This window comes from Cololabis saira, chromosome 13 (genome assembly GCF_033807715.1).
Source record: "Cololabis saira isolate AMF1-May2022 chromosome 13, fColSai1.1, whole genome shotgun sequence".
In the NCBI taxonomy this organism is placed as follows: Eukaryota; Metazoa; Chordata; class Actinopteri; order Beloniformes; family Belonidae; genus Cololabis; species Cololabis saira.
In genome coordinates this window covers 19,994,786-20,020,281 of record NC_084599.1, presented here as the reverse complement: position 1 = coordinate 20,020,281, position 25,496 = coordinate 19,994,786, and the positions used below count along the sequence as shown (strand labels likewise).

The following is a 25,496-nucleotide window of genomic DNA, read 5'->3' as shown; positions in this document are numbered from 1 at the left end:
GCTGATTCGACATGTAGGAGTGCTAGCCCTTGTCTAGTGAATCATAGTTAATTGGAAATGGAGATGGTGAACATACTAGACAAACAGCGATAGCACGACGCTACACTACACTATTATGGCATTGGCTTGGATTTGTTTGATTATATTATGTTTTCATTATTAGCCATCATATTTTCGATCCTTCTTGACTTCTATCAGAAGTGAAAACACTGACTGATGACAGCGGGTTCAGAACTCTAGACTAGAGCGATCCGTCATTTACGGTTGTTTTTCTTTCCTTTTCTTTTTGGAGAGTTTGCAGTTATGGGGACTTATTATGTCTTGTGTTTTTTTTTGTAGTACAAGATGGTTTGCTGTCTTAATGGCTAGCTGTCACCACTTTAGCTACTTAGCCCTTTCAGTAAACTTGACTTCTGAGCTTTGAATAAAAATGTAACAGAGCATCGTCTTTTTTTTTTTTTTTTTAAACATATAACTTGTTTAACTTTGTTAGAGCAGGGCAGAAGGCAAAACACCAGCCAAACTCCACACGAGGACTCCTCGCTACCGCTCCAAGTTGACCTGGGAAGGAAACTCAAGTTCCCAGCTAACATAGCTGCCACTTCACTCCGCCCAGATATGGTATTAACATCGGAGTCCACCAAGCAAGTGGTCCTGCTGGAACTGACGGTTCCCTGGGAGGACCGGATTGATGAGGCCAATGAGCGCAAGAGGGCCAAATACTCTGAGCGCACCACAGAGTGCCGGAGCAATGGCTGGAGAGCCCGCTGCGAGCCAGTCGAAATCGGGTGCAGAGGTTTCGCTGGACATTCACTCCAGAGAGTGCTCAAACTCCTTGGAGTTAGAGGACTGCAGTTGAGGAGAGCCACCAAGAACATCCTCGAGGCCGCAGAAAAGGCCTCGCGGTGGCTGTGAATCCGTAGGGGGGGGGGGGGGGTCCGTGGTGCGCTACTTGGACACAAGCCGGGGATTGATCACCCCCGGCTGGGTCGCCCGGGTGAGGGTGCATGATTGTTAAAGACCTGAAACACCCTGTGACCCCGGGTCAATCACTGATGACGTGTCCAAGTATCACCGTAAGGAGTATTCAAGTTCCGTCCTGTTAATTGTACTGACCCCCAGGTCTGGGTTGACCTGGAAGGGCAGCTCTGACGGAGTCCCGAGGACTCCCTGGTCATGCTCAGTTGGCTGAGTGTCAGCTAGTCAAGGGTCCCAGTACAGTTCGTTTGGAGCTCCTGCTGGCCTTGCCAAGTCTGGTAGAGCTTGTTTCAAATGTTGTTCAGCTTGTTCATTCCATCCGTTTTCACATTCATTGAGTCAGCTATTGCTAATATGGTCTGTCCAGAGGCGTAAAAAACGGATTTAGAGGAAAGGCAAACAGATGCAAAAACTTGCGAGTTGCTTGTTCAAATAATTTAAGGTGCATTTCCATTAGCAGGGGTCCTGGGTAGGTCTTCCAGGGCTAGATTGTTGACGTGTGTCTCCATTACCAGGAGCAGCTTTGCAAAGTGGCCTTTAGAAATCTTTACGGGGCAAAAAACATTCTGTAGTAGTAGAGGTACTCAGATTAGCAAACGGCAACCTCCTGGCAGGATGTCTCGACTGATCTGGATTTCTAAATTATGTTTAGCCTTCGTACGTGAACATAAATCATGTGAATTCAACTCAACCATTTGGACCAGAAACATTTTGCTGCGAGTAAATTTGATGAAAATGGAGATTACAAGAAAAAACAATAAATGGGCCGACGATTTTTGTGTGGCACTACAGTGTAATGGAGACACTGCGGCTGATAGGGCTAAGGATGGGGTGGAGGGGTACCTGTGGATGGGGTACCTGTTCTTGCATGCACTTCACAGTTGCACATCTTCAGCAGGAGATGAGTCACACAACTATTAAAAAAGGTGCATTTGGACCAAAGGGCTTCCAATTTTTGTCCTAGGAATTAAAATCAGCATGGCAGATGTAGTCCTCACCCACAGGTGGCTTCTGCTACTTAGCTATTACACCACACTAGAAGCTAAAAAAAAATACAGACAGATGGTTTTAAAAACAATGAATCAGGTCTTTCAGTCCAAAAGCACCTCGCAATTCTGGAGATATAGCAGGGTGTAATGCACATGAACCATGACAGTAGTAGCATGTTGTTCCAGCACGTTGGTGAGTGAGACTCCCTACCTACTTATTATGTTGACAGATTTTTGGTTCGTAGCAATATTATATGTATTTGGCACATGCAGTATATCAGCAAGTGAGCGGAAAGTAACATACAGCCAAGCTGAAAAGAGTATAAAGCGGCAACTGTTATCAGCACACTCATTCACCATGAATTCTGCAGAGGATTACATGCTGTATTCACACATGGTCTCACTCCGTCATTTTCCGCACTGGGGAGCTGGCTGGGTAAACTCCACAATAAGTCTGGACTGAACGTTTCTGACATTTGCTTTCTCGCATCCAACCACTTTGGAAAATGTATAGCAATGTAGCCGGATTTATTCTTACAAACCAAATCCTTATTATAAGGCAGCAGTGATGTGGTGTATTTGAGACGGTAAAGAAAACCTAGCTTTGCACAATTTTTTTTGGGGGGGGGGGGTTTGTATTAGAATTTGTACATCTTACCCCCCACTCCCCCACCCGCATGTTATGGGCACAGTTCAAAGCCTCATTTGATCGTGGCACAGTGCCTGACCCAGTTGACAGCATTTGCCATATTGTTTTGGGCGTTGATTAATCCTAATGTAGCTTCAACAAAGCTGGCTGTGGCATGAAAGTGGAACAACAGAAAGACTTTGTGCCAGAGCCAGAGAGTAGCGTGAGTAATATGGAGGGGAAATCTCTCAAGTCCCTCGAGCTCATGCTTGACTGCAGTGATGTCCACAGGTTGTGTGCGCACACACACACACACACACACACACACACACACACACACACACACACACACACACACACACACACACACACACACATCCCCCACCTCTTCCTTGTCTCTCTTTATCATGTGCTTCCTCCCAGATCTTATGTAGTGGTGGGAGGGTCAGGGGCAGTGGGTGCACAGGCATTATTAAGCCCACTTGAATTAACAGAACAGCCCCCAGCCTTTCCTCTAAAGCCTCCAGTTGGGGGGAGTTTAATCCCCATGGTCCCCTGTCTCGCCCATTAAACAAACTCCCCCCACCCCTGTTCCATTGCTCTGCTGCACATACACACAAACACACACTTCCTTGATTGGGGGTACAAGACACTTGTGTGGGTTTGCGTGTGTACTCAGACACAGGAGAAAGCAAGAAAGAAACATAAAAATCAACTGTGGCTATCCTCTGAAGGTAATTATTGTTCCAGTGCATGCATAGGAATAAGAGCCCCCCCCCCCCCCCCCTTCACAACAAGAGCAGACACACACACACACACACACACGCACACGCACAGATATTCCTACCAGCCTCAAGGGTCTTATCTCCTTTTTGTATCTCTGGAACAAATTGAATGTGGGGCTTGACACACGCGGGGCTGCAGATGTCTGGGTTCTTGAGGTTAGGCCAGCTGATTAGCATGACAAACGTGGTCCTGCAGCACTCCTCTCACACGCACGGACACGCACACAGACAAACGCACCCAAAAAAACACAAACCTGCAGGAGACCATGCTTTTAAGTGCTTGAGTTGAGGCCCTGGGTCACAGGTGATGTGGGTTTTTGCGAAAGACAATAGTGCACGATTGGCAAAATGCTTTGGGTCTGGTTGAAAAGGAGGGGTGTAGACTGGTAAAACCCCTGTCTTTTTGAACACACGCACACACACACAACTTGGAATTTAGTTGCTAGAGAAGACATATGACACTTTTAAATGAGGGATTGGTGATCTGATTAACTTCTATTCAAAGATTCATCCATCTCTTGTGGATGATCTTAATTTGACACATCAAGAATCATACGGATCATCTCTAAGTAAATAAAAAACAGCACTGTCAAAATGTGGCATAAGGTGCAGATCAGGTGTCCCACTTACCCATACTATTATTTCATATACAACATTTTCTCACCTTCTTTGAGATTAGGAATTTTAATGCACATAAGTGAATTTCATTTTAAGTACAATGAGCTCCTGATAAAGCTGTTTTAAAAATAAACAGATAAAAATAAAACCTTAAAATTGAGTCTAGACTGCATTTACTTGCATAATGTGAGGCGGAGACAGATGGAAGGAATCCTTGTCCTACGTTTTTAAATCGCTGAGAAAAGAGTTTAGAAGATTTAGCTGAAAATTTGTCAGACACACACTTTCTGGTGTGAGCAAACATTATGGAAATCTTGAAATATTTTACTTTGCTTTATGCCTTTTAGTTAGAAACAGCTTGAGGCAATGCCTTGATTCTTTCACATGAGAAACATTGTGCATTTTCTGAGCAAATGTTCTGAAAACTGGTTAAATGTTTTGTATTGTCTTTATCCAATGTCTATGCTTTTAACATCTGTCCTGAGTGATCAAATCTTAAGCAGACCGCTCTTAAGTGTGATTTATGGTTTTACTTAGTGAGTGTGCACGTATCCTATGAATAAGACCTATGTCTTTGTTTTCATTTATACTTGGCCTTGTTTTTGTCACTGTAATTACACCAACAAAAGTGGTGATGTGGGTTCCATAGCTGTGCTCTTGTTTACTTTCTTATACGGCTCAGTCATACCAACAGAGCAAATAAAGCATATCTTATGTAAGTTGGAGCTAATAAACACTGAGAAAATTAATTGCTAGAATTGTAGTAATCTGTCTTTGTAACTGGCTTGAAAATGATAAACTAGTAGTAGTAACTGGAATTATGTTGCAGCAACACTACAAAACAAACCAAGTGACATTTATTGCGGTCTGCGTCTACGCGATGTACTGTTACGTGGTGTAAGTGGGGCGGTGTAAGTCAGGCTACGGTAGAGATTAAGACTTAGGGTTCTTAGCAATGGTGGATATATGTTGCCAGTTCTATAAAAAAAGCATAAACCACCCATTTCTGTTCACACTTGGCAATAACTTGTCTCCACATGCGTCTCAAGTGACAACTTGCTATCAGATCTCACTCCCCCGCCCTACATGCATGTACATCCGGCTGCAAAGACCAATTGCATTTTGTTGCTTTTTAGGCAGCAATCCACCAAACTGTGCTTAGTCCCCTGGAAAAAAGATCAAGGACACCTTTCCTGTCTGCCTGAAATTGAAATAAGAACTCGGGGAACTTAGGAACAGACGGTGAGCGACAACAACACATGGTGGTGTGTTGGTTTTAGTTGCTGTGGCTCCCACTTGTTTTGTACTTGATGCCAAATCAAAACAACACAGACAGTTTTGGGTTCTATCTGGTTGAAGTGATATGATCTCAATGCGTCCTAGTTACATTTTTGCACCGGATCACTCAGGATTGACGTTAATACCAGGTCTAAAGAGTGCCTTTGTGTCTGGTTGACCTTTTTTGAGTCCTTTCTGTCGTCTTAACATCAGCAGTTATCAACCATGATAATGTAACATGCATTCAATTGTTAAAGCATGGTAAAATAAAAGCAATTTGTCATACTTTTTCAATAAAATGCAGAAAGTTTGAATACACACCATAACCCAGCCTTTAAGTTAGAAAAAAATGTTGGTGCAAGAAAACATCACACTGATCTATCAATTATGCAGAACTGTATTGACCAATCGCTTTATAGATCCTTCACATTGTGCTTATAATAGAATGAGTAGGGGGGGGCTCTTTGGTAATTTTGGCGAAAATAGAATAATGAACTATGACAATGTGGTTGTTTTTACAATAATTTAATACAAATTTGACTTTGTAAGTCAACGTTAAACACGACATTAACACAAAATGACTAACATTTGATCTTACAATCAAGAGTTACAGTTGGGTAGGATTTTTGTATTCTTTATTTTATCCAAGTTGATTTATTTCTGCACTTCCTTCACAGCTTGGGTCACTTTGCCTTAAATTAAGTGCTAAAACAAATTTACCAGAAAGCACATGAATATAAATCATAACATATGCCAGTTTACTTGTTCCTTGTTTTTTTAGCTTTCTCACATCTGCGGAGCATACTAATGCGAATCTGTGTATTTGTGTTTTTGCTGCATTTATGGACACTGCCTGCATGTCAATTTGGAGGTGGAATTCAGTATATGCCGTCATTTCACAAATTCCTAAGAATTGACAGCTTTATTTGTGTGGGAAAATCTTTTGCTGTCTGTATACATTATGCCTCTTTTGCATTAGTGTGTGTGTTTGTCTCTGTTTGTGGCTTAAAGATGTTGCTTGTGAAGAGAGGAAAAAATTAAATGGTAATGAGTTGTGCTTATGGGTGTTTGCATGCATGCTCATATGCAATCAAGAAAGCACAGATTGTGTGTTTTGTGTGTGGGAGGGGTGTGGGGTGGGGAACTGCATCAGTTCAGCAATGGATTTCTCAAAGTGGAATGTGGGAGAAGGGAAGAAAGTAGGGTGATGGTGGATTGAGTTGCCCCTCCCTTAAGCAGGACGGTGCAATGTGCTGGAACAAAGCTGCTCCACAGTAGGTGGCTTGATTGGACCAGCCTGGCCACTGATGACAGACATGCCAGAATGCAAGACTTGAACATGGTTCTGTAACCATGTAGAGGTGCTTCGCAAACCCACATCTACAGTGGGGCAAGAAAGTGTTTAGTCAGCCACCAATTGTGCAAGTTCTCCCACTTAAAAAGATAAGAGAGTCCTGTAATTTTCATCACAGATATATCTCAACCATGAGAGACAGAATGAAAAAAAAATGTAAAAAATCACATTGTCTGATTTTTAAAGAATGTATTTGCAAATTATATTGGAATATAAATATTTGGTCAATAACCAAAGTTCCCCTCAATACTTTGTTATATACCCTTTGTTGGCAATTACAGAGGTCAAACCTTTTCTGTAAGTCTTCAGGTTGTCACACACTGTTGCTGGTATTTTGGCCCGTTCCTCCATGCAGATCTCCTCTAGAGCAGTGATGTTTTGGGGCTGTCCCTGGACAACACAGACTTTCACCTCCCTCCAAAGATTTTCTATGGGGTTGAGATCTGCAGACTGGCTAGGCCACTCCAGGACCTTGAAATGTTTCTTACGAAGCCACTCCTTCGTTGCCCGGGCGGTGTGTTTGGATCATTGTCATGCTGAAAGACCCAGCCACGTTTCATCTTCAATGCCATTGCTGATGGAAGGAGGTTTTCACTCAAAATCTCACGATACATGGCCCCATTCATTATTTCCCTTACACGGATCAGTCGTCCTGGTCCCTTTGCAGAAAAACATCCCCAAAGCATGATGTTTCCACCCCCATGCCTCACAGTAGGTCTGGTGTTCTTTGGATGCAACTCTTTCTTTCTCCTCCAAACATGACAAGTTGTGTTTCTACCAAAAACTTCTATTTTGGTTTCATCTGACTCTATAACATTCTCCCAGTCCTCTTCTGCATCATCCAAATGCTCTCTAGCACACTTCAGACGGACCAGGACATGTACTGTCTTAAACAGGGGGACACGTCAGGATCTGAGTCCCTGGCAGCGTAGTGTGTTACTGATGGTGCCTTTGTTACTTTGGTCCCAACTCTCTGCAGGTCATTCACTAGGTCCCCTGTGTGGTTCTGGGATTTTTACTCACCGTTCTTGTGATCATTTTTACCCCACAGGGTGAGATCTTGCGTGGAGCCCCAGATAGAGGGAGATTATCGGTGGTCTTGTATGTCTTCCATTTTCTATTAATTCCTGGATTCTTTCCCCCCATCCTGTCTCTCATAGTTGAAGTGAACCTATGATGAAATTTGTAGGCCTCTCTCATCTTTTTAAGTGGGAGAACTTGCACAATTGGTGTCAGACTAAATACTTTTTTGCCCCACTGTGCTGTGTATGTTTTAGGGTTGTTGTCACTTGGAGGAAGCCGTAGAAATGTATGAAACAATATGAAGTGTGGACTATTCTTGGTTATGTCCTGTTTCTGAGCCTTTGGCAGTGCTCTGGTATGAAAAACGAAGAATTCAATGTGGAAAATAAGTAATTTATGATGCATTGAAATGAAGAATTAATATGACAAAGATTGTCAGGTGCACCTCTAGTGTACCCCTTGCTTCTTCTTTTTTTCCTTTCTGAAATGAAATCATTTTTTTTAAAGTCATTTCCTGACTTAACTAGTTATCAGACAGACTCATTGATAACTTTTAGTCAGGCACCATTCAGTCTGTGTATTACATAATCCCCAACAGCTGATGTGCCAAAGAACAGTAACACCTCAGTCACCCAGCAGCTTTGGAGCAACACTTGATAGTGGCTGTTTGTGCCTTCATTATACCAATAACTTTCCAATCAAATTTCTTCCCACTCGGTGCACTAGCTGTGTAATCAATTTGATGGGCTGAAGCTTGCTGAAAAGTTAAACTCTCTCTAAAAATCTGATAGAAGCAATTGGGACTTTATGGGTGCTGAAATGCACAATGCCAACCTTCCGGTTAGAGCACAATCTGCTCTACTTGTTGATCCCTGGCCATCCGTAACAAGACAGCAACACAAGTGACAGCCGTGAGCATAAACTCTGCTTAACGCAGTGCTTTGCTGAATGACATGGCATTTAATTTTCATAACAGTGGATTTAACTCATTGTCAGATGGCTGTGTGACTTTTATTCATGAATGCCTCAGCATTTGTATGGGCACAGACTGATGAAGCAGATGCTGGAGGTATGGGTATTCATGAAACAGATTAGCCTGGTGGCAAAGGTCTTAAATAGTCTTTCCCAAAGGCTGGCATTTGAAGGCAGTGTGAAGAATGTATAAAAGCCTTTTTCAGACAGGGGATATGTAACATTAATGGCTTTGTCAGTCTGTTAAAGTGGTAGCATTATTTCATCCACACTTTCACACAAAAGTTCTTCCTAGCTTCATGCATACATACCCCTAATGGTAGCAGAGAGAACTGTTCCACTGAGGTTTGTATACTTAAATAAGGCGTAATCCCAAAATACTTATAGGATTAGAGTGTAATGAGGGTCCTGAAAAACAGATCCAACATGAAAGTCCCACTTGTCACACAGAAAGAATGGAAATGTCTTTTTCTAAGTGATTTCACTTAATTAATCAGTAATTTGCTTTTGCAGATGCCTTTGTGGAAGGCTTTAACTATTTTGTAGGTGATTGCATCAACGTCACTAATCTGCAGAAAAATGTCATTCTCAGAAGTAGCGGCCAACATTACCATGATTTCGTTGTTATTCAACTTTCTTTTCATCTCTTTTTCCAAATCAGCACATTTAGTATATGCTGATCGTTTGTGCTTGATATTTTGCACAGTGACTCTTATTTATTTAAGGTGACACACTTCAAACTCGCGTCTAATTAAACATGTTTAATAGGATTACTCCAAATCTGGTGGGATATGGAGTAGTAAGCTGTGCTCACTTTAGCGTGTTAGACACATTTAGACAGACCACCTTGTTGCATAATAACCACCACAGCTACTTGTCAACAGAACATTTGATAGTTTAAGATAAGACAGACCAATCTTTATCTTTCTGAATCATGGGTTAACTGCAACTAGGCCTATGACTTGATGCCACACACGAATACTATATAATCATTACAACATCAAGTTACCATCAAATCCGGTATAAACCATGGAGATGCTCTGTTCCCATAGCTGTCACAAAACCTGAACCCCTTCAGCCAGAACATTGCAAAGATATAATTGTCACTGCTTTTAATGGTAAATATAAGTTCAGTGTATATGCTCCAAATTTAGTTATTTTTAATAAAATCTCAAGAAACAATTCCTTTTTAAAAGCCTTACATACATGACTATAAGTGCTGGTACCTCAGTTGAGAAGATGAGCAAAGATTCCCTCTTGTCAACTAAATGCCAGCGCTCCTTTTGTCGTCTACTAACAGTACTTGTTGCAAACATTGGGACTAATCTTTTCTTTCCCAAATTACCTTTTTTTCCCGGCTGTTTTAAGTAATATCCTTCGTTTTTACAACCAACAATCAATCATCTGTACAACCACTCAGGGTGTAATCTTAAAGCTACCCGTTCTGCAAGACAGGCTTTAATCTTAGCCATGGTCTCCAAACCCACAGTACTGCCGGCCTCACCACTTTCCCCACTCTTGACAAATTGCCCATTTCCCTTGCCTTTGCCATCTCTGCACTCGCTCTCTCTGTCTGTGTGTGTATGTGTGAATGTGTGTGCCTACAAACTTATGCTTGCGTATTTGCGTGTTTTTCTATAATTTTGTGCAGTTTTGTGCAGAAGTGCAAGTGTTTGCAGGGTAGTGTATTATACTCTCTTTTTGTGTGTTTGTACTGAGCGCTTGGCTGGCCTTGCGCGGGAGGTCAAGATAGTTCTGCAGAGTGGGGAGGGAAGGCAAGCCATGCCAATCCTGTGTTTGCAAGGGCACTTCACTCGAAGTGATAAAAGTAGAATAATCCCCTTTAAAGCGTCTTAACAAGGTCAAATCTGTTGAGCTGCAAGAGAGAGGTGTGTGTGTGTCTGTTTGTGTTGTGAGGATAACGCTGCAGAAATGGGGTAAGCCTCTGCTTGGTTTTTGAGAGATAATAATCAAAATCAAATTCCCGGCCGAAACAGGATTAGACTCTCTCCACGCTGTAAAGCTCCTGTCCAGAGCGGCTGAAGACACAATCCTATTCCTCAATCTCTCTTCTTGCACACACACAAACGCTGAGCAGCTAGCATGGGCATGGCTTCCTTTTGGCCCAGACAGCGTTGGCTGGGCTGAGCTTGGGTGTGGGCCAGTTAGCCCTCTCTCAGATCACTGGGCTCATATGCTTTAGTCCAAACACTAATCCAGGATATTTAGATGGAATTGTTTGGTTGAAGCTATTCTTAGATGGAGGATGCATTCTTGTTTGGGACTGGTGTATTAGCAAAAGGCTTAAACCCTCAACATTTGGCCTAGTGAGTCGTGCCATGACGAATTAGTTTTTTCGTTTGTTTTTATTTTTTCACTGAAAGGTAGTGAAAATGTTAAATACATACCATGTGTTGTTAACAAGTACACAGACCGGCTTAGGGCTGCAGCTGTCAAATGTTTTGGTAATTGATTATTCGGATATTCCATCGATTAATCAAATCAGATAAAACTTACTTTTTCTTAATTAAGGCCCAATTATAAATATACAATTTGTTTCTTTTATAAGATAATTTACACTTATTTACATATTATGGAAACTAGTAAACTGTTTGTTCGTTTTCCAATAAAAATAAATAAATACTTCAAATACTGCAGGCTGTGGACCGGGACTTGGAACAAGAGTCTTACACACTGTGGATCGGGACCTTAATTTTTCATTTAAAATGATCCCACACCTTCGACATCTTCTGTCTTTTCCTCTTATTACTTTTGCTTTCCTGCATTTGCTCATTGTTGTCGTTGCTGTTTTGGGTCCCGGCGTCTGCCATTCTGTACAGCAAAACTGTTCAGGTTCACACGTTATAAAAAGCCCACTGCTGTCTTCTTCCGCTTTACAGGGGACGCATACCTGTAAGCGCATTGTGTCGCTAAAAAGAATTAGTGTGAAATGTGAGATTTAAATTTATATTTTGATTAAACAAGGCTTCAAGGCAGAGGAAATTCCTCTATAATTTTTTGTAATCGAGTTACTCGAGGAATCGTTGCAGTTCTAGACCAGATGTGGTACATGATGCTTACAGACATGTTGTAGATTTCAGCCAAATGTCTAATACGATATTTCAGAGGAGTCAATGATAGAGGAATTTTTGAGTGAAGGGTCGCATGGAGGAAGAACCAATCAGAATGCAAGACGAAAGGGGGAGTAGAAACAACATGGAAAAATCTGGAAGAGGAATACAGCAAGCAAATATCAGTCATTGTCAAGATTGTGGCAAACTAGGTATGGTCCACTGATCAGAATTTAGTTGAATTTTGCCCATACTTTAAAGGGGACCTATTATGAAAAACACATTTTTTCTTGCTTTAACATATATAAAGGGGTCTACCCTCAGCCTGGCAACTCAGAGAAGGAGGAAACCAACCAAATTCTGCAGTGTCTGTACAGCCGCCCGGATGAGCCGTCCAGTGTGATGTGGCTTCTACGAGCCGTTCAGATTCTGCTCCTGTCGTGACGTCACTACAGGAGCGATGCGTGAAACCACGCCCACAACTAACTCTGCCCGCCGGAGCTTCCGCCATTTTTTCGTAGCGGTGTATTGCTACATTCGCTGCATCGTGTCAGGCAGCCAATCAGCACAGTGCCTCATTATCATAGCCGCCCGCCCACTCAGAATCCCACATAGAGAAGGAGGTTAGAAACGGGGAAGATAAAGACATGGCTTAGAGACCGAATTTCAAATTTATTTAGCAAAAACAATCAAAAGCTTGTTTTTAAGACATTCAAGGCCTGTTTAAAATAGGCATTAGATGCCATAATAGGTCCCCTTTAACATTTCCTAGTGTAAAATATCTTAATAGACTTTAGGACAGGGAAAGGGCATGGTGATAAATGCCAGGTGAGCAAAACTGGTTTACTCACTGGGAGCTACTGATATCAAAGTTTAACATTTACTACAACAACGTATTGTCTAAATAATGCATACATGAGAGCTGTAGCTGATTGATAAACACAAGACAGACAAAAACCAGGGGTTGAGTCTGGTGGAGAAAACCTTGTATTTTCTGACCCCACTGTCCTCATTCAGTTATGTTGCGTGAATCCAGTACAACAGAACTCTCAATCACAAGACAAGCATGTCATGGTGTGTCCACAATAGGAGGATATAACGTCAGTGAAAATCATGAAGTCTGGCCTTGGTTAGACTTTCCGATACTTTTATGATAATTGTAACTTTTTCCAAATAAAGCCTGCTGTGTGTTATGCTCATATCTATACTCCATAGCATCCACAACAGATCAGGCAAAAATGTAGGTATTTGTGCCTGATCTGTTAATAAATGGTATTGGTGGGTTTAATGGTTTTCATCTTTTTACAAAAGTTAAGTTCTTTCAATAACAGTTTGTTAGCATCTATAGTGGTTGTCTTGGATGGACAGAAGAGGAGGATGGCTTAAATGGCATCCTTGAGACTGTTGCTATGGAACAAACCGACAACCTGGCAATGAGTAATAGGCCAACTGTTCGTCAATGTAGGTCTTCTCCTGCATTCATTTAAAAGTGGGAGTGAGATAACATCCAGTCATTACTGAGTGATTACAATGCCAGACTCCATCCCTCCCCCTCAAACACACAAAACACTCACACATATACCACACAAACACACTCCGACTGAGATGTAAACAGTCAGGCAGTGCTCCAGGAAATACAATCCCAACACTGCTGCTACCCTCGGGCAGGATTTATACTGAGGAGGATGTTTTCCAATGCATCCTGCTGTTAGTGTGTGTGTGTGTGTGTGTGTGTGTGTGTGTGTGTGTGTGTGTGTGTGTGTGTGTGTGTGTGTGTGTGTGTGTGTGTGTGTGTGTGTGTGTGTGTGTGTGTGTGTGTGTGTGTGTGTGTGTGTGTGTGTGTGTGTGTGTGTGTGTGTGTGTGTGTGTGTGTGTGTGTGTGTGTGTGTGTGTGTGTGTGTGTGTGTGTGTGTTTATGTACTCAGTTTGTGTCTAAATGCTTTACTATATTCATTTATTGTTCGTGTGTCTAATCACTGTAGTGTGATCTGTGTGTATAAAGCTAAGCCCACCCCCTGTAATCTCCACCCTTTCCTGTTGCTTTTGTCGACTGATCTATGGAGCAGAAACAGTCTTAGTCTGATTCTTATTTAAAATAGACATAATGGTTCACAGAAGATTTCACATGGATTGGACCAGATGATGAGGCCAGGGAGAGTGTACGTGTGTGGAGGGGGTGATGACGAGTGGGCTTAGGATGGTTGGGCGGGGGATGGGGGTGGGACAGCAATTTCCTGAAACGATGAATCCCATTTATTCGCTGAAGACTGTCTCAATTGCCTCAGCAGCCCACAAAGCTTTTTAATGCTTTAATTACGTCTCAAAGGAGCAGGGCAGAATCAAATTAGAGATTGTCCTACATTTAGGTTCTGTGTGTGTGTGTGTGTGTGTGTGTGTGTGTGTGTGTGTGTGTGTGTGTGTGTGTGTGTGTGTGTGTGTGTGTGTGTGTGTGTGTGTGTGTGTGTGTGTGTGTGTGTGTGTGTGTGTGTGTGTGTGTGTGTGTGTGTGTGTGTGTGTGTGTGTGTGTGTGTGTGTGTGTGTGTGCGTACGCACGCACGCACATTTTATGCTAATTTTACACGTGAAGAAAAGTGTGTGTGGGCTGTCGTATCCTTGTGTGTGATTCACGGCATTGAATATTTGTTCCTTTTGCAGCCAGGAATCATGCACATCACTTCCACACAAAGATGCTGACACACAAAAACTATGTCTCTCTTTCAAACACACACACCTATTCATTGGTAAGGTTCTCTCATCACACACACACACACACACACACACACACACACACATAGACGTGCATTTTCACTGGCCCATTCGGCCAGGCATTTTAACAGCAACATTGACAAAAGCATTTGCAAAACAAAAATATTAGCCTCACTACTCTTTTGCACAAATGCATATTCATTCACACAACTTGCAGCCACCTTCTTCTTTTTTTAAATTATTGTCACAGCTGATGGCATGGTGTCACAATATTACAACAGTATTTCATTAACATTATGGGCATCCATCTGTTGTGCGCTCTTAGAGCACCTTGTTTTGGTCACTGATAGAGATGAGATAATAAACTTTTAGTACCATTTATTGGATGGGGCTTGGTTCAGGTCCACATTCTCTGGTTGCGTGGTAGCGAAAGTATGTGACATTGTGTCCTTGTAGCTTGATCTGGAGTGGAAATTACTAGTAAAACATACAAAACAGTTTCATATGACAATCCTCATGGATATAACGGAAATTGCATATTGACCTGAATTAAATCTGATAACACTTTATCAATCCAAAAAGGACAGTTATTGCCCCATATGCAGAGGTCATAGTCCTCTGCATATGGGGAAAACGGAGCACAAAATGAAAACAAAATCATCTGACATACTGTTGAAAAGTGAAAATGACTGGTGTGAAAAGACAGTTCATACGTTGTTTATAACAGGTCATGCAGACAACTCACCCTCCCTCTCTTCCACTTCCCTCCTCACTATTTTATGTGTTCTCCTTTTTCTACATATATCATGCAATATACATATAAATAGTGTCAGCAGGTAACAGTCAACATTAGTGTTCAGCATTTAAAATGACATCTAGAAGTCACATTACATTAAAAAAGATTGTCATGGTGCTTTTATAGTTTCTTCTCTCTTGGTATAGAGCATTTTTACTGGATTTAGTTAAAAGATAGAATAATAAATATAGTAATAAAAACCTGTTCTTATCCAGTTTCTGCTGGATGACTCCAGGCTAAAATGTACTTTATTTCAACACCACCACTCTGGTTGAGTCTTAAGTGTAAGTTTTATCTTGTTTCTCCATGCAGCCAGATGTTGATTTCTGCTCACCAGCTTCTTTGATCTGGTTGCTGTATCTGGCAACCACTATTATACTGTACCTTGAAAACATCCCTTGCATCTTTTTACCAGGGGGAAAAGGGGGGAAAAAGGGGCTTACCCAGTACCAATCTAAAAGTGCAAACTAAAAAGAAAAATACAGTAAAAAGGGCTAGATGGTGACAGATAAACATCATTAGTCATTAGTGATGCACCGAAATGAAAATTTGTGGCCGAAACCGAAAATAATAATAACACTTGGCACCTGGCCAAATACCGAATAATACCGAACAATGGTTCTTGGCATTTTGTTCATTTATTTTGCCAATTTTTTCACCATTGCATAAATCAAATAAATGTGCAGGGAAATACCCGCTAGTCACAATTTGTCTTAGTGTACTTATTGTATTTTTTCTCATAATCCTTTTTCAATTTCTCCCGTTCAAATCCAATTAATCGGGTCGCGGTGGGGCGGGGCTGATCTCCGCAATTTGAAGCCTTGTATAATAATTGTAAAAATCTGGGTTATTTTCTTGGAGGATCTCGTCATATCAGACAGTGAGGGTTCGCGCACCGTATCGGTAGTACGGGCCCTTTCCTCCGCGCTCTCTCCCCAATCTCCTGCGCTGTGCGTCCCGTGACCGTCTCCATCACCAAGCGGCTTTCCCAAATCCAACTCAGCCTGGATCATTTCTCGTGTCCTCTGCTTTTTCCCCACATCCAAGTAATGATCTGACATGCTGACATGTTTGCTGCATTTAACACCGCACGCCCCTCACTCCACGCTGTTTGCTGTTTGATTGCGTCATCACACGCCGTTATTAATTGTTCGTTTTTTTCCCCACTTATTCCACCAAACACCGAAAGTGTTTTTTTTGCTATTTTTGGCCGAACAATTTTGGTTACCGAACATTCGGTGCATCACTATTAGTCATTGTGGAAGTGCCATTTGTTAGTTGGCTGAACATTAAGGTTTGTCATCAAAAGCTTTGGGTAAAAGTGGTGCTGATGATCAGTGGACACCTTTTGTACAACACATAAGCTCTTTGAAAGCTGAACAACCTATGTATTCCAACCAACATGTATGAGTGACAACAAAAATATATCTTCATTTTATTTCTTCAATTTATTATTATTTTGCTACTGGCAAGGCAAGTTTATTTCTATACCACAATTCAACAACAACGGGGTTCAAAGTGCTTTACAAAGACATAAAGTAAAGTAAAAGCAAGATAAGCAACATGGGAAGCAATAGCTTGTTGCTATTTCTTTTTAATCCCTGCAGCTAGTTATAGAAGGATATGTTTTATCTTTCCAATTCAGTGTGCCTTATCAAAATGTACCTAATTAATTACTTTTTTAGTATCAAAATTGTATATATTGTAGTTCTTGTTCAGCTATGTACCAAAATCTATACAGCGTTGCTAACTTGACTCAGAAAAGGTTGTTCCCATGCCACAGCAGTCTGTGTCAGTATCTTATGGCTTTGAGTAGCCTATTGGTTTAAATGGGGTTTGAAAAAAAAATAATATATTTTTCTTGTTTTTTTTCTGCGTTTTTCAGTGTTTCTCTTTTATCTTCAGTCTCTATTTCTTTGCCAAGTTCCACTTACATTCCCTAAATATCTTCTATAGTTTACACAAAATTTGGTATTAAGAGATTTGCATAGTGCAGTTCACAGGGAAGAAATCCGATCTTGATCAACACCAATGCCCTCTGGTAAAAGTGCAACCTGGACACACACTTACAAAACATGTGCACACAGTGGGATTCCAGTTGCCAAGCATCGAGTGTTGACTCAAACTGCGTGTGGCATAGAGTGATATAGCTGTTGTTTGCTGAATTTAGTCCATGCCTTATTGGTTGGTGGGATAATGGAAAAGGGTATTATGCTTTACAGGAGGAACCTTCGTCTCCGAGCAACGGCCTGGCTTGTGTGGATTGGAGGTTTATATGTGTGGTGGCAGCATGATAATGTCGACACTTCTCATGACATTTGAAGTGTAATGGCCGAGGTCACTGTTTGCCACAGCTTTGCTAGAGTTTTTTCTTTCTTTTTTTTATTTTAATGGCCTTCTAACTGCATTAGCTTCCTTTATCCCTAATGCTTTTGAATCACACTGGGGGGTTATGTTATTGTTTTATGTTCATAATATAAATGTTTCCTATATGTGCAAACATAAAACTGGTATGATGAGTTTATTTTTCTTTCTTTGCGACATTTAGTATGATTTCAACTGCATCCCTTAACCGTCCGTGACACAAGAAAATAAAAATTTCACTTTTAGAAAAAGTAAGTTAATAACTAGATCCAGAAGTGATCATTGTTGTTTAACATAGTTTCTATGTATGGCTCTATGAATGCAGAACAGTTGGTTTGTGGTTAGAAATGAAGCTGAACAACATGTCATAGGGAGCAGGATACAAATCTACAGGTCAGTTCTAACAGCAGTAAGTACTGCAGGCAGTTTACTAGTGTTTTTTGATTATTTTTTTTTTAAACGTGCAGTCATAGTAGAAAAATTATTGTTTTTGTTGTTTCATTTTTTTACTGCCATCTGACCCATAAGCGTGAGAAATAATGAGATTTCCTCTTTATTTGTATTTGATTCTTACTGCGCTGTACAGACAACCAGCCCATCCCCTGCTGCCCAGGGAATTAAGTGTGAACAGAATAACAATGAGGACTAATGGTAGCTTCCAGGCAAAGCAAAGGACCCGTGATGTGGCTCACTGTATGGAGACTTTTTTTTTTTTTTTTTTTTACCTATTGGGTCATGCACAGTTTTATACAGTGTTTCAAGCTCTAACCTAAAATGAAAGTATTAATACTTAGATTTACTAGACTGGTGCTTGTACACAATCACTTATGCATTATAGCCTTGATGAGAATAATGACAACAAACACTTGAATTTTGAAATTCAATATTTCTAATACCTGTTTTTGTCTTACCCAGAAGCCAACTAAAAACCCAAAGTGATATGCCTTCCCTTAGACCCTGCCACAGCTTTGATCCTTATTTTTTTGTATCTGCTTTTAATAATTGTGATATTTAGGATATGTGCAATTAAAAGAAACAGAAGAATGTAAAATACTTTGTACCAAATCATAAAGACTGCTTAATAACAACATTTTTGTGTAGGGGGGTGCAGCAATCACTATATCATTATGCATGAGTGATGGATAATGGGGTTGTGCTACTATGGTCACTGCATGCATGCATTCCAAAAAAACATACCAGGACTTTATACAAAATGTTGTTATATAGTAAAGACAAAGTTGGTGTCATAAATGTTTTATTTGACTAAACATATTTTCAGTTCAAAGGACTCTACAGCCTCATCCACGTTCCACACAACAGTGTTTATTAGGGGTGGGTATTGGGAAGGACCTCACGATACGATACGCATCACGATACTTGAGCCACTATACGATACACATTGCGATATCCCGATTATGCGATATCCCGATTATTATATTCTACATAGTTCACCGAAAAATTTAAAAATGCATTACACATCTTAAAATCCAAGTTGTATATATGTACATCAGATGATAGTGATGGATCTTAAAATCCGAGTTGCACGTTCATCAGATTATAGTGACAATTCATGGGACAAACTGAGTCAAAACAATGTTTTATTATAACTATACAAGCTAAAGTTACAACATATTTGTATATGTTTTTCATATTATTTACATCATATGAAATGAACATTAAATTTAGTATGAGGTTGCTTTAATTATGTGGCAAATGATAATAAACACAAGAAAGATGGGTACTAAAACCAAGGACAGGCACAGTGATCAGTCAGTATAGATATAAATCCATAAATAAATAAACCTCTGTCCATTATTTTTCATTTTTTAAGGACAGGCAATTGTGTTATATAAAAAATAAATTATAAAATGAAATAAAACCTGAGCTCAGTGCAGGGCCCTCCCAGGGTTGGTAGAGAGTGGCAATGCCCAGGACTGTCACTTAGGTAGGAGCACTGGGTGATATAATGGGAAAAAAATCGGGGATAAAAAATATTAAAAAATAAATAAATAAATTTAAAAAAAAAATCGATATTCAAATTCTGAATATCGATATTGAATCGGCTGGAAAAGTATCGCGATATATTGCCATATCGATATTTTTGCCCACCCCTAGTGTTTATATAAGTGTGCTAAAGCCATTGCTAATAGAAAAGAGATTTATTCTAGGAGGCCAGAAGGTTTACGATTGTCACCTGAACTGAATGTTAGGATGAACACTTATTGGATGAATGGTTTGACTCATACATGTGTCATCAGTCAATATGCTGTTATTGGACACAAGTGCTAATGTTTGTAATGGCCCTGGCTAATACATCTTGTGGCTGCTTCAGCACTGTAAAGATGCTGCCAGTGCCAGAGCTTTGACAGATTATGCCTGGGTTATGTCTTTAGAGGTTAACAAGGGGTGTGTTGAAATCTATTTTTGGCTAATTATGGCTCTGTGTCACTTTGGCTCACATGCAGGAGTATGATTTCACAGTGATTGAGATGTATAACAGAGCACTGCAAAGCAGGGATATGAATCTGGCAGGAGAAGTGGGTATGCATGTTTTTGCTTTTGTGCCTTCTGTTTTAACCTCAAACCTACTCAAGGTCTGATGCATCTGGCCTGTTGTATGCGGAAAAATTCTTGATGAGCAATTTCTTAGCAATTCTGTACTCTTGAGTGTTGGAAAACTGACAAGCCCTTGATTTCATGTTGCTGTTTTTAATTATTTCTCCTACACAGCTGGCGCTCTCTGTTTTTCCCCCCACGTCATCTTTTTGTTTTCTATTTGCTGTCCCTATGTGGTTCTCACTATTTCTCTCGTGTTTTCTTTTTGGCAGGCCTCATCACAGCAGCTGAAATTCACAACCTCTGACTCCTGTGACAGGATCAAGGATGAGTTCCAGTTTCTTCAAGCACAATACCACAGGTGCAGACAAAAACCCACACACAACAGTCCGACAAGTGTAGTTCTTTGTTAATAACGATGTATATGTCGTGCACTAGAGCTACCACAAACGATTATTTTGATAGTCGACTAATTGGATCATATGTAAATTGGATGTAAAACATACATCTTTTTACACCAGCATCCAGCTGCTCTTGTATAACTATAGCTTGTATAACCTAGCTTTGAGCTTGAAGTGTTTAAGGTTTATGGTAACTAAAAATAAAGACAATTAAGATGATAGTTCATTAAACCTTTAATGAAAAGTGCAGCTTGTAATAAACTTTTCGTTAACAGTGTAGCATAAAGTGCAAATGTTAGCAGCTAACTAGCCAGTTAGCTTACCTAAATGATGATATTGCATTGCACACTATTCTCTTTTTTATTTTCTTAAAATGCCTCCACGCTTTTGAGCTCCATTGCCAAGTAGCCATGATACCAGCGGCCGTCTGGTAGAACCTATGGTGACATCATGGCTGACCCCGATTACCACTACTGCGCATGTGTGTCAAGGACAGAAAGGCAGATGCGACAGTGGAAGGTGCCACAGCAGTTTTGAGAGAAAAACTAAGTTAAAAACAAAAAAAATCACGTCGGCTATTAAGTTAGTCGTTGACAATTTTAATAGTTAACATAATTGTGACTAGTCGACTAATCTTCGCAGCCCAACCGTGCACACAAAACACTGTATATTTTGGGGGTGGTGGTAAAGATGTAGCATGACTGTAGTCACCTACATATCTTTGTAAAAATTAGGGTTTAATATTAATATATAGCTTTTCTTCTCAATGGATTTTCTATTAGGTGGTTTGCATTTGGACCATGTTAGCTAATGAATATAACCACTCCTATACTATGAACGTGTTAAAGTATTAAGATTATATGTTTTATCAAATACATTCTGAGATATGTATAGTTTGTTTGTTCTGTAAGGAAACATATGCAATATGAGGGAAAAAAGGTTAATATTTTTGTCCACTGGGGTTGGTTGGGTGTTGTTTCCTAGCATGTTCTTGAAACTGTTTGAGGTGTTTGCGCATGGTTAGTACATTGCCTATTGTTATTATTGATCTTATTACTTTCACAGGTTGTACTGTTTTTCTGTTAACGGTTTAGGTGTAGGTGAACTTATGGTTCCACCGTGCGCAAGGGTGCACATACAGTTAGTTTAAATCCATAAGAAGCCAATTTTTATGTTGGCCCAAATGTAAATTTAGTGTTTGGTGACTGAGCTGTCCATTGGGGTGCAGTGATTGTAAATGCGTCATTGGCTGTCTATGGTAATCACTATGGGCATAACTCTGGGAATACTGTTGTAACCACCTCCAGCTCCACAAAACTATAAAAATGATAGATCAGAAGCTAGTGCTCACTTTAGGTAGCTGCAATAGAAGATCATCATGAAATGAACCTGGACTTCGCAGAGATAATTTAGGACACGAAGCAGTTCATGAAGAAACAAACAAAATGTGTTGTTGAAGATGGTGCATCGTAAGTCGGACTGTGACTGGTTTTGAATGTCGGTTCTGGAGAGACAGCTGCTCTCTTCACTTTCTGCAACTCGTTTCATCTAAGAATCTTTTATCAGAAGGTAGTTGCATTCTGACCTACTTTAACCCTCTTTCTCATCTCAATATGTCTTTTAGCTTGATTAGGCTGTTTAATGAAACGCCATTTGCTTACCCAATATATGTAGTCTATACGTTAAGGGAATTGATTGACCGACCAAACTATATCACACTAATACCATGGAAGGTGGCGATAGTGCCCACTTGCATTGACCTTTTCCAGTTAACACAAGTACACAAAACCGACCAAGAAATCTTTGATAAAGCTGGTAGTGGCAAACTGGAACAACGGTGAATGGTAAACTGGGAATTTATTATTATTATTATTATTATTATTATTATTATACTTTTTTAATCAATAAATCCGACTGAAATGGTTACATGCATTTTAAAACTACGATATCAGTTTAACCAAAGCAATAATTTGCTTTTTTCGAACACGATATAAAACTGTGAATGAGATCCTTAGTTCCTTTGTAATGATGGAAGAGCCTTACAGCAGTTGTTTATAGCACTCACACAAGCCTTATGTGAAAAGGTAAAGTCAGTTATTTGTCACAAAAAAAAGCACATGACATTCTATTGGGAATTTAATAAATGTGGGTTAAGAGACAAGTTTAACTAGAAGAAATAAAACTTTTTTGAAAAAAATCCTCAGAGCAAAAGTGATGATTTTCTAGACTGCTTATAATCCAAAATCTATGGCAAAGCAACAACCCAAAGCATACATCAAAGAAAAGTGACTTAGCCCACTCAGCGTTAACATAGTCTGCTGTGTGTAATTTGCCAGAAAGATCTTAATTGGCGCACATCCACTCAATTAATTTCAGTTAAACACTAAAAACAAATCCAAAAAGAATATTAATTGCAAGTTAGTATTCTCACTACAGTTAGTACAAAATTAAATCATTCTTTGAAGGAAACTGTTGGTTTGGAAATATCTCATCATTTTCAGTGAAACATCCTTTGAACTGGACAAGATTTCTTAGTGGCGGTATAAAATTGAGATGTCTGCTTTTGTTCTATTTGCACCTCTACTCACTTGTTCATTGACTCATACCTAAATCAATCTGGTTTTCCTTTGACCCTTAATCTTTCTGTGCCTTTTCAAATACCACTGTAGTTCCAGAGGTTTGAGGTACTTCCAAATACTGACCTTCACATTTGTGTTTGATTCTGTTATAAAGAAAGGGGGTTCCATAGGGTTTGTATCTCAGTGAGAAATCCTCTCGTTGTGAGAGTGGAGTCTTTGAAGCCCGCCTTCCTTCCGGAGGAGGTGGGTTTTTTATCCTCTGTACCTGTACTCCCTGAACCTTCCAGAGGTTTACCTCTGCCAGTTACAAAGATAGTCAAAAGCACATGAAAGCCAAGCATAGTGTGTGCAAAATCCCTGCTCTGGTCTAATCGTTCACATTTTTGGAGGATTCTGAAGCTGCAGTAATGCCCCTTGTGTCTTCTGCCTTGCATTTGGTTTTGTTATTCCCATAACAGGGAGCAGCACCATTTAACCCTCTTCAGAGAGTCAGGGCGCAGTTGAAAGAACACCTCTTTTGTCTGAGCATACAGAACATGCATACAGTGCTTATTGACTCAGGAGGAGGGCTGGGATGGGATGGGGGGCTTGGGAGCCACAAACAAGGCTTTGTAGTGCTTTGCTGCTGAGCTTTGCTTGTCTGTTACTGAACACTTTAAAAGGCAAATGTACCGCAGGCGTTCCCCGGGGTATAGTACCGAGCATTGTAGCTGTCGTTGTCTTCCTCTTTCCACCCCCCCAACACACCTTTTCTCTCCCCTCCCCTGTTTCACGTGCATAAATAGATCAGGGAATACATAAATCAAAATAAAGATGACAGCAGGAGTGATTTAGAGACGGAAGAATTGGCAATAAAACTCCATCAAAGTGTCGTTTGAGAACAGCGGTGCAGACCCTGGGGCTGCTGAGCAGCAATCAGAGGAGGCACTGAGCCAATCCAAGGTAGGCTGGCAGTGAGGACGCTAGTCGCCATGACAACACACCACATAGCCTACCCATATACACAAGAATGGCAATAAGGTTTACATCTCGGTGCAAAGAGGAGTGTTTTGAGCAAACAGAGGCTGTTCATTCACATAAATTGGGCAGGAAAACAGATCACCCCTTAAACTTCATAAAAAGTGCCTCTCACCCATGTGTGAGTGGTATCAAATTAGACACCACTCCCTTGTCCAGTCTGGCCCTCCTTTTAATGCATGACCTATCCTAATCACTTAGTATGGGTGTACAGGGATTGGTTGCACTGACACATACAAAAAAAGATGGAAGAAAAAAAAAAGGTCAGGCATTTATTGTTTGTCGTTGTATGAATAGTTATCTTAGGTTTTTAAACATTTTGTGCACAAACACCAGTAAACATCCTCATCTAAAGTACAACAAGTTCATGATATGCAGTTTTGCTGGAAAACATCTCTATTCAATTATCATTGATCAGGGTTGGCTTTTAGATGCTATCCAAGCTGAAGAGTTCTGTTATTGCCTTTTTCCATGTTTTTGTTTCCAGCATGAACTGATAACTTCATTAGTTGTGATAGCATAGCACACACGGTATGTTGATAGAGCTGTGGGTTTTCTCTTCAACTGCTAAGTTGTTTCTTCCAGCAACTCTCACAACATTATGCTGTGTACATTAATCCTATAAAGCTGTAACATGGTCATCTGAATATATTCTACATGATCAGGATACATGATTCTGGCTTTTGTTCATGTTTTGGTTCAGTGTGCTTTCTCACCAGGAAGATTACACCACAGTTTGCCAGTGGATTTGGATTGTGTCTGAATCTAGTTGTTTTAGGTAGAACCCATGCATGATTGCTGTATTTACTCAAAATTAAATGAACCGCACTTATTTGGAAAACAAATGAGTTATTTTAAACGACCTTAAGGGTGTTGGTGTCATTGGGGTGGTGGCTAAATGAGAGCAATACTCTCTATTTTGAGGGTCATGGATATATCAAAGGCTTGGCATGACTGTAAACATGCGTACAACCATTCAGAATTTAACTGGATAGAAACCCTCCTCCTTCAGAATGATTGAATCAAACAGCACCCTAACAGGTAACTCTCAACTCATAAAATTCTGAATCTTTGTTCCAAGTTTAAAAACATAATTATTTCTTTTGAACTGATTGAATAAAAGTAATAGTGATTTAAGCTTTTTATGGCATGACCATTGCGTGTTTGTCTCTACTAAACCTCAGCCTTCATAAGACATCCAGATTTTGATCATACTCAGGTTTTTGTTTGAGGAAATTTGGTGGATGTTTTTTTTTCTGTAAAAAAATTGTCTAATCAGCAAGAATGATTTTCAACTAGACCTGCCATTGACATATGAAACATAACACTATGTTTCACTGTTATATCATGTATAAATAACACATTTGAAGTCTGAATAAAG

At 40.2% G+C, this 25,496-nt stretch overlaps 1 protein-coding gene across 2 annotated transcripts in view; it reads left to right on the top strand.

Moving 5' to 3' along the window:
- Window positions 1–25,496, top strand: part of tle5 (TLE family member 5, transcriptional modulator) — a 54,709-nt gene that overhangs the window by 3,813 nt on the left and 25,400 nt on the right. For both annotated transcript variants that reach the window (XM_061738177.1, XM_061738176.1), the window contains exon 2: window positions 20,391–20,479. In XM_061738177.1, coding sequence (XP_061594161.1) covers window positions 20,391–20,479 — 89 coding nt within the window. The remainder of the gene's footprint in view (window positions 1–20,390; window positions 20,480–25,496) is intronic.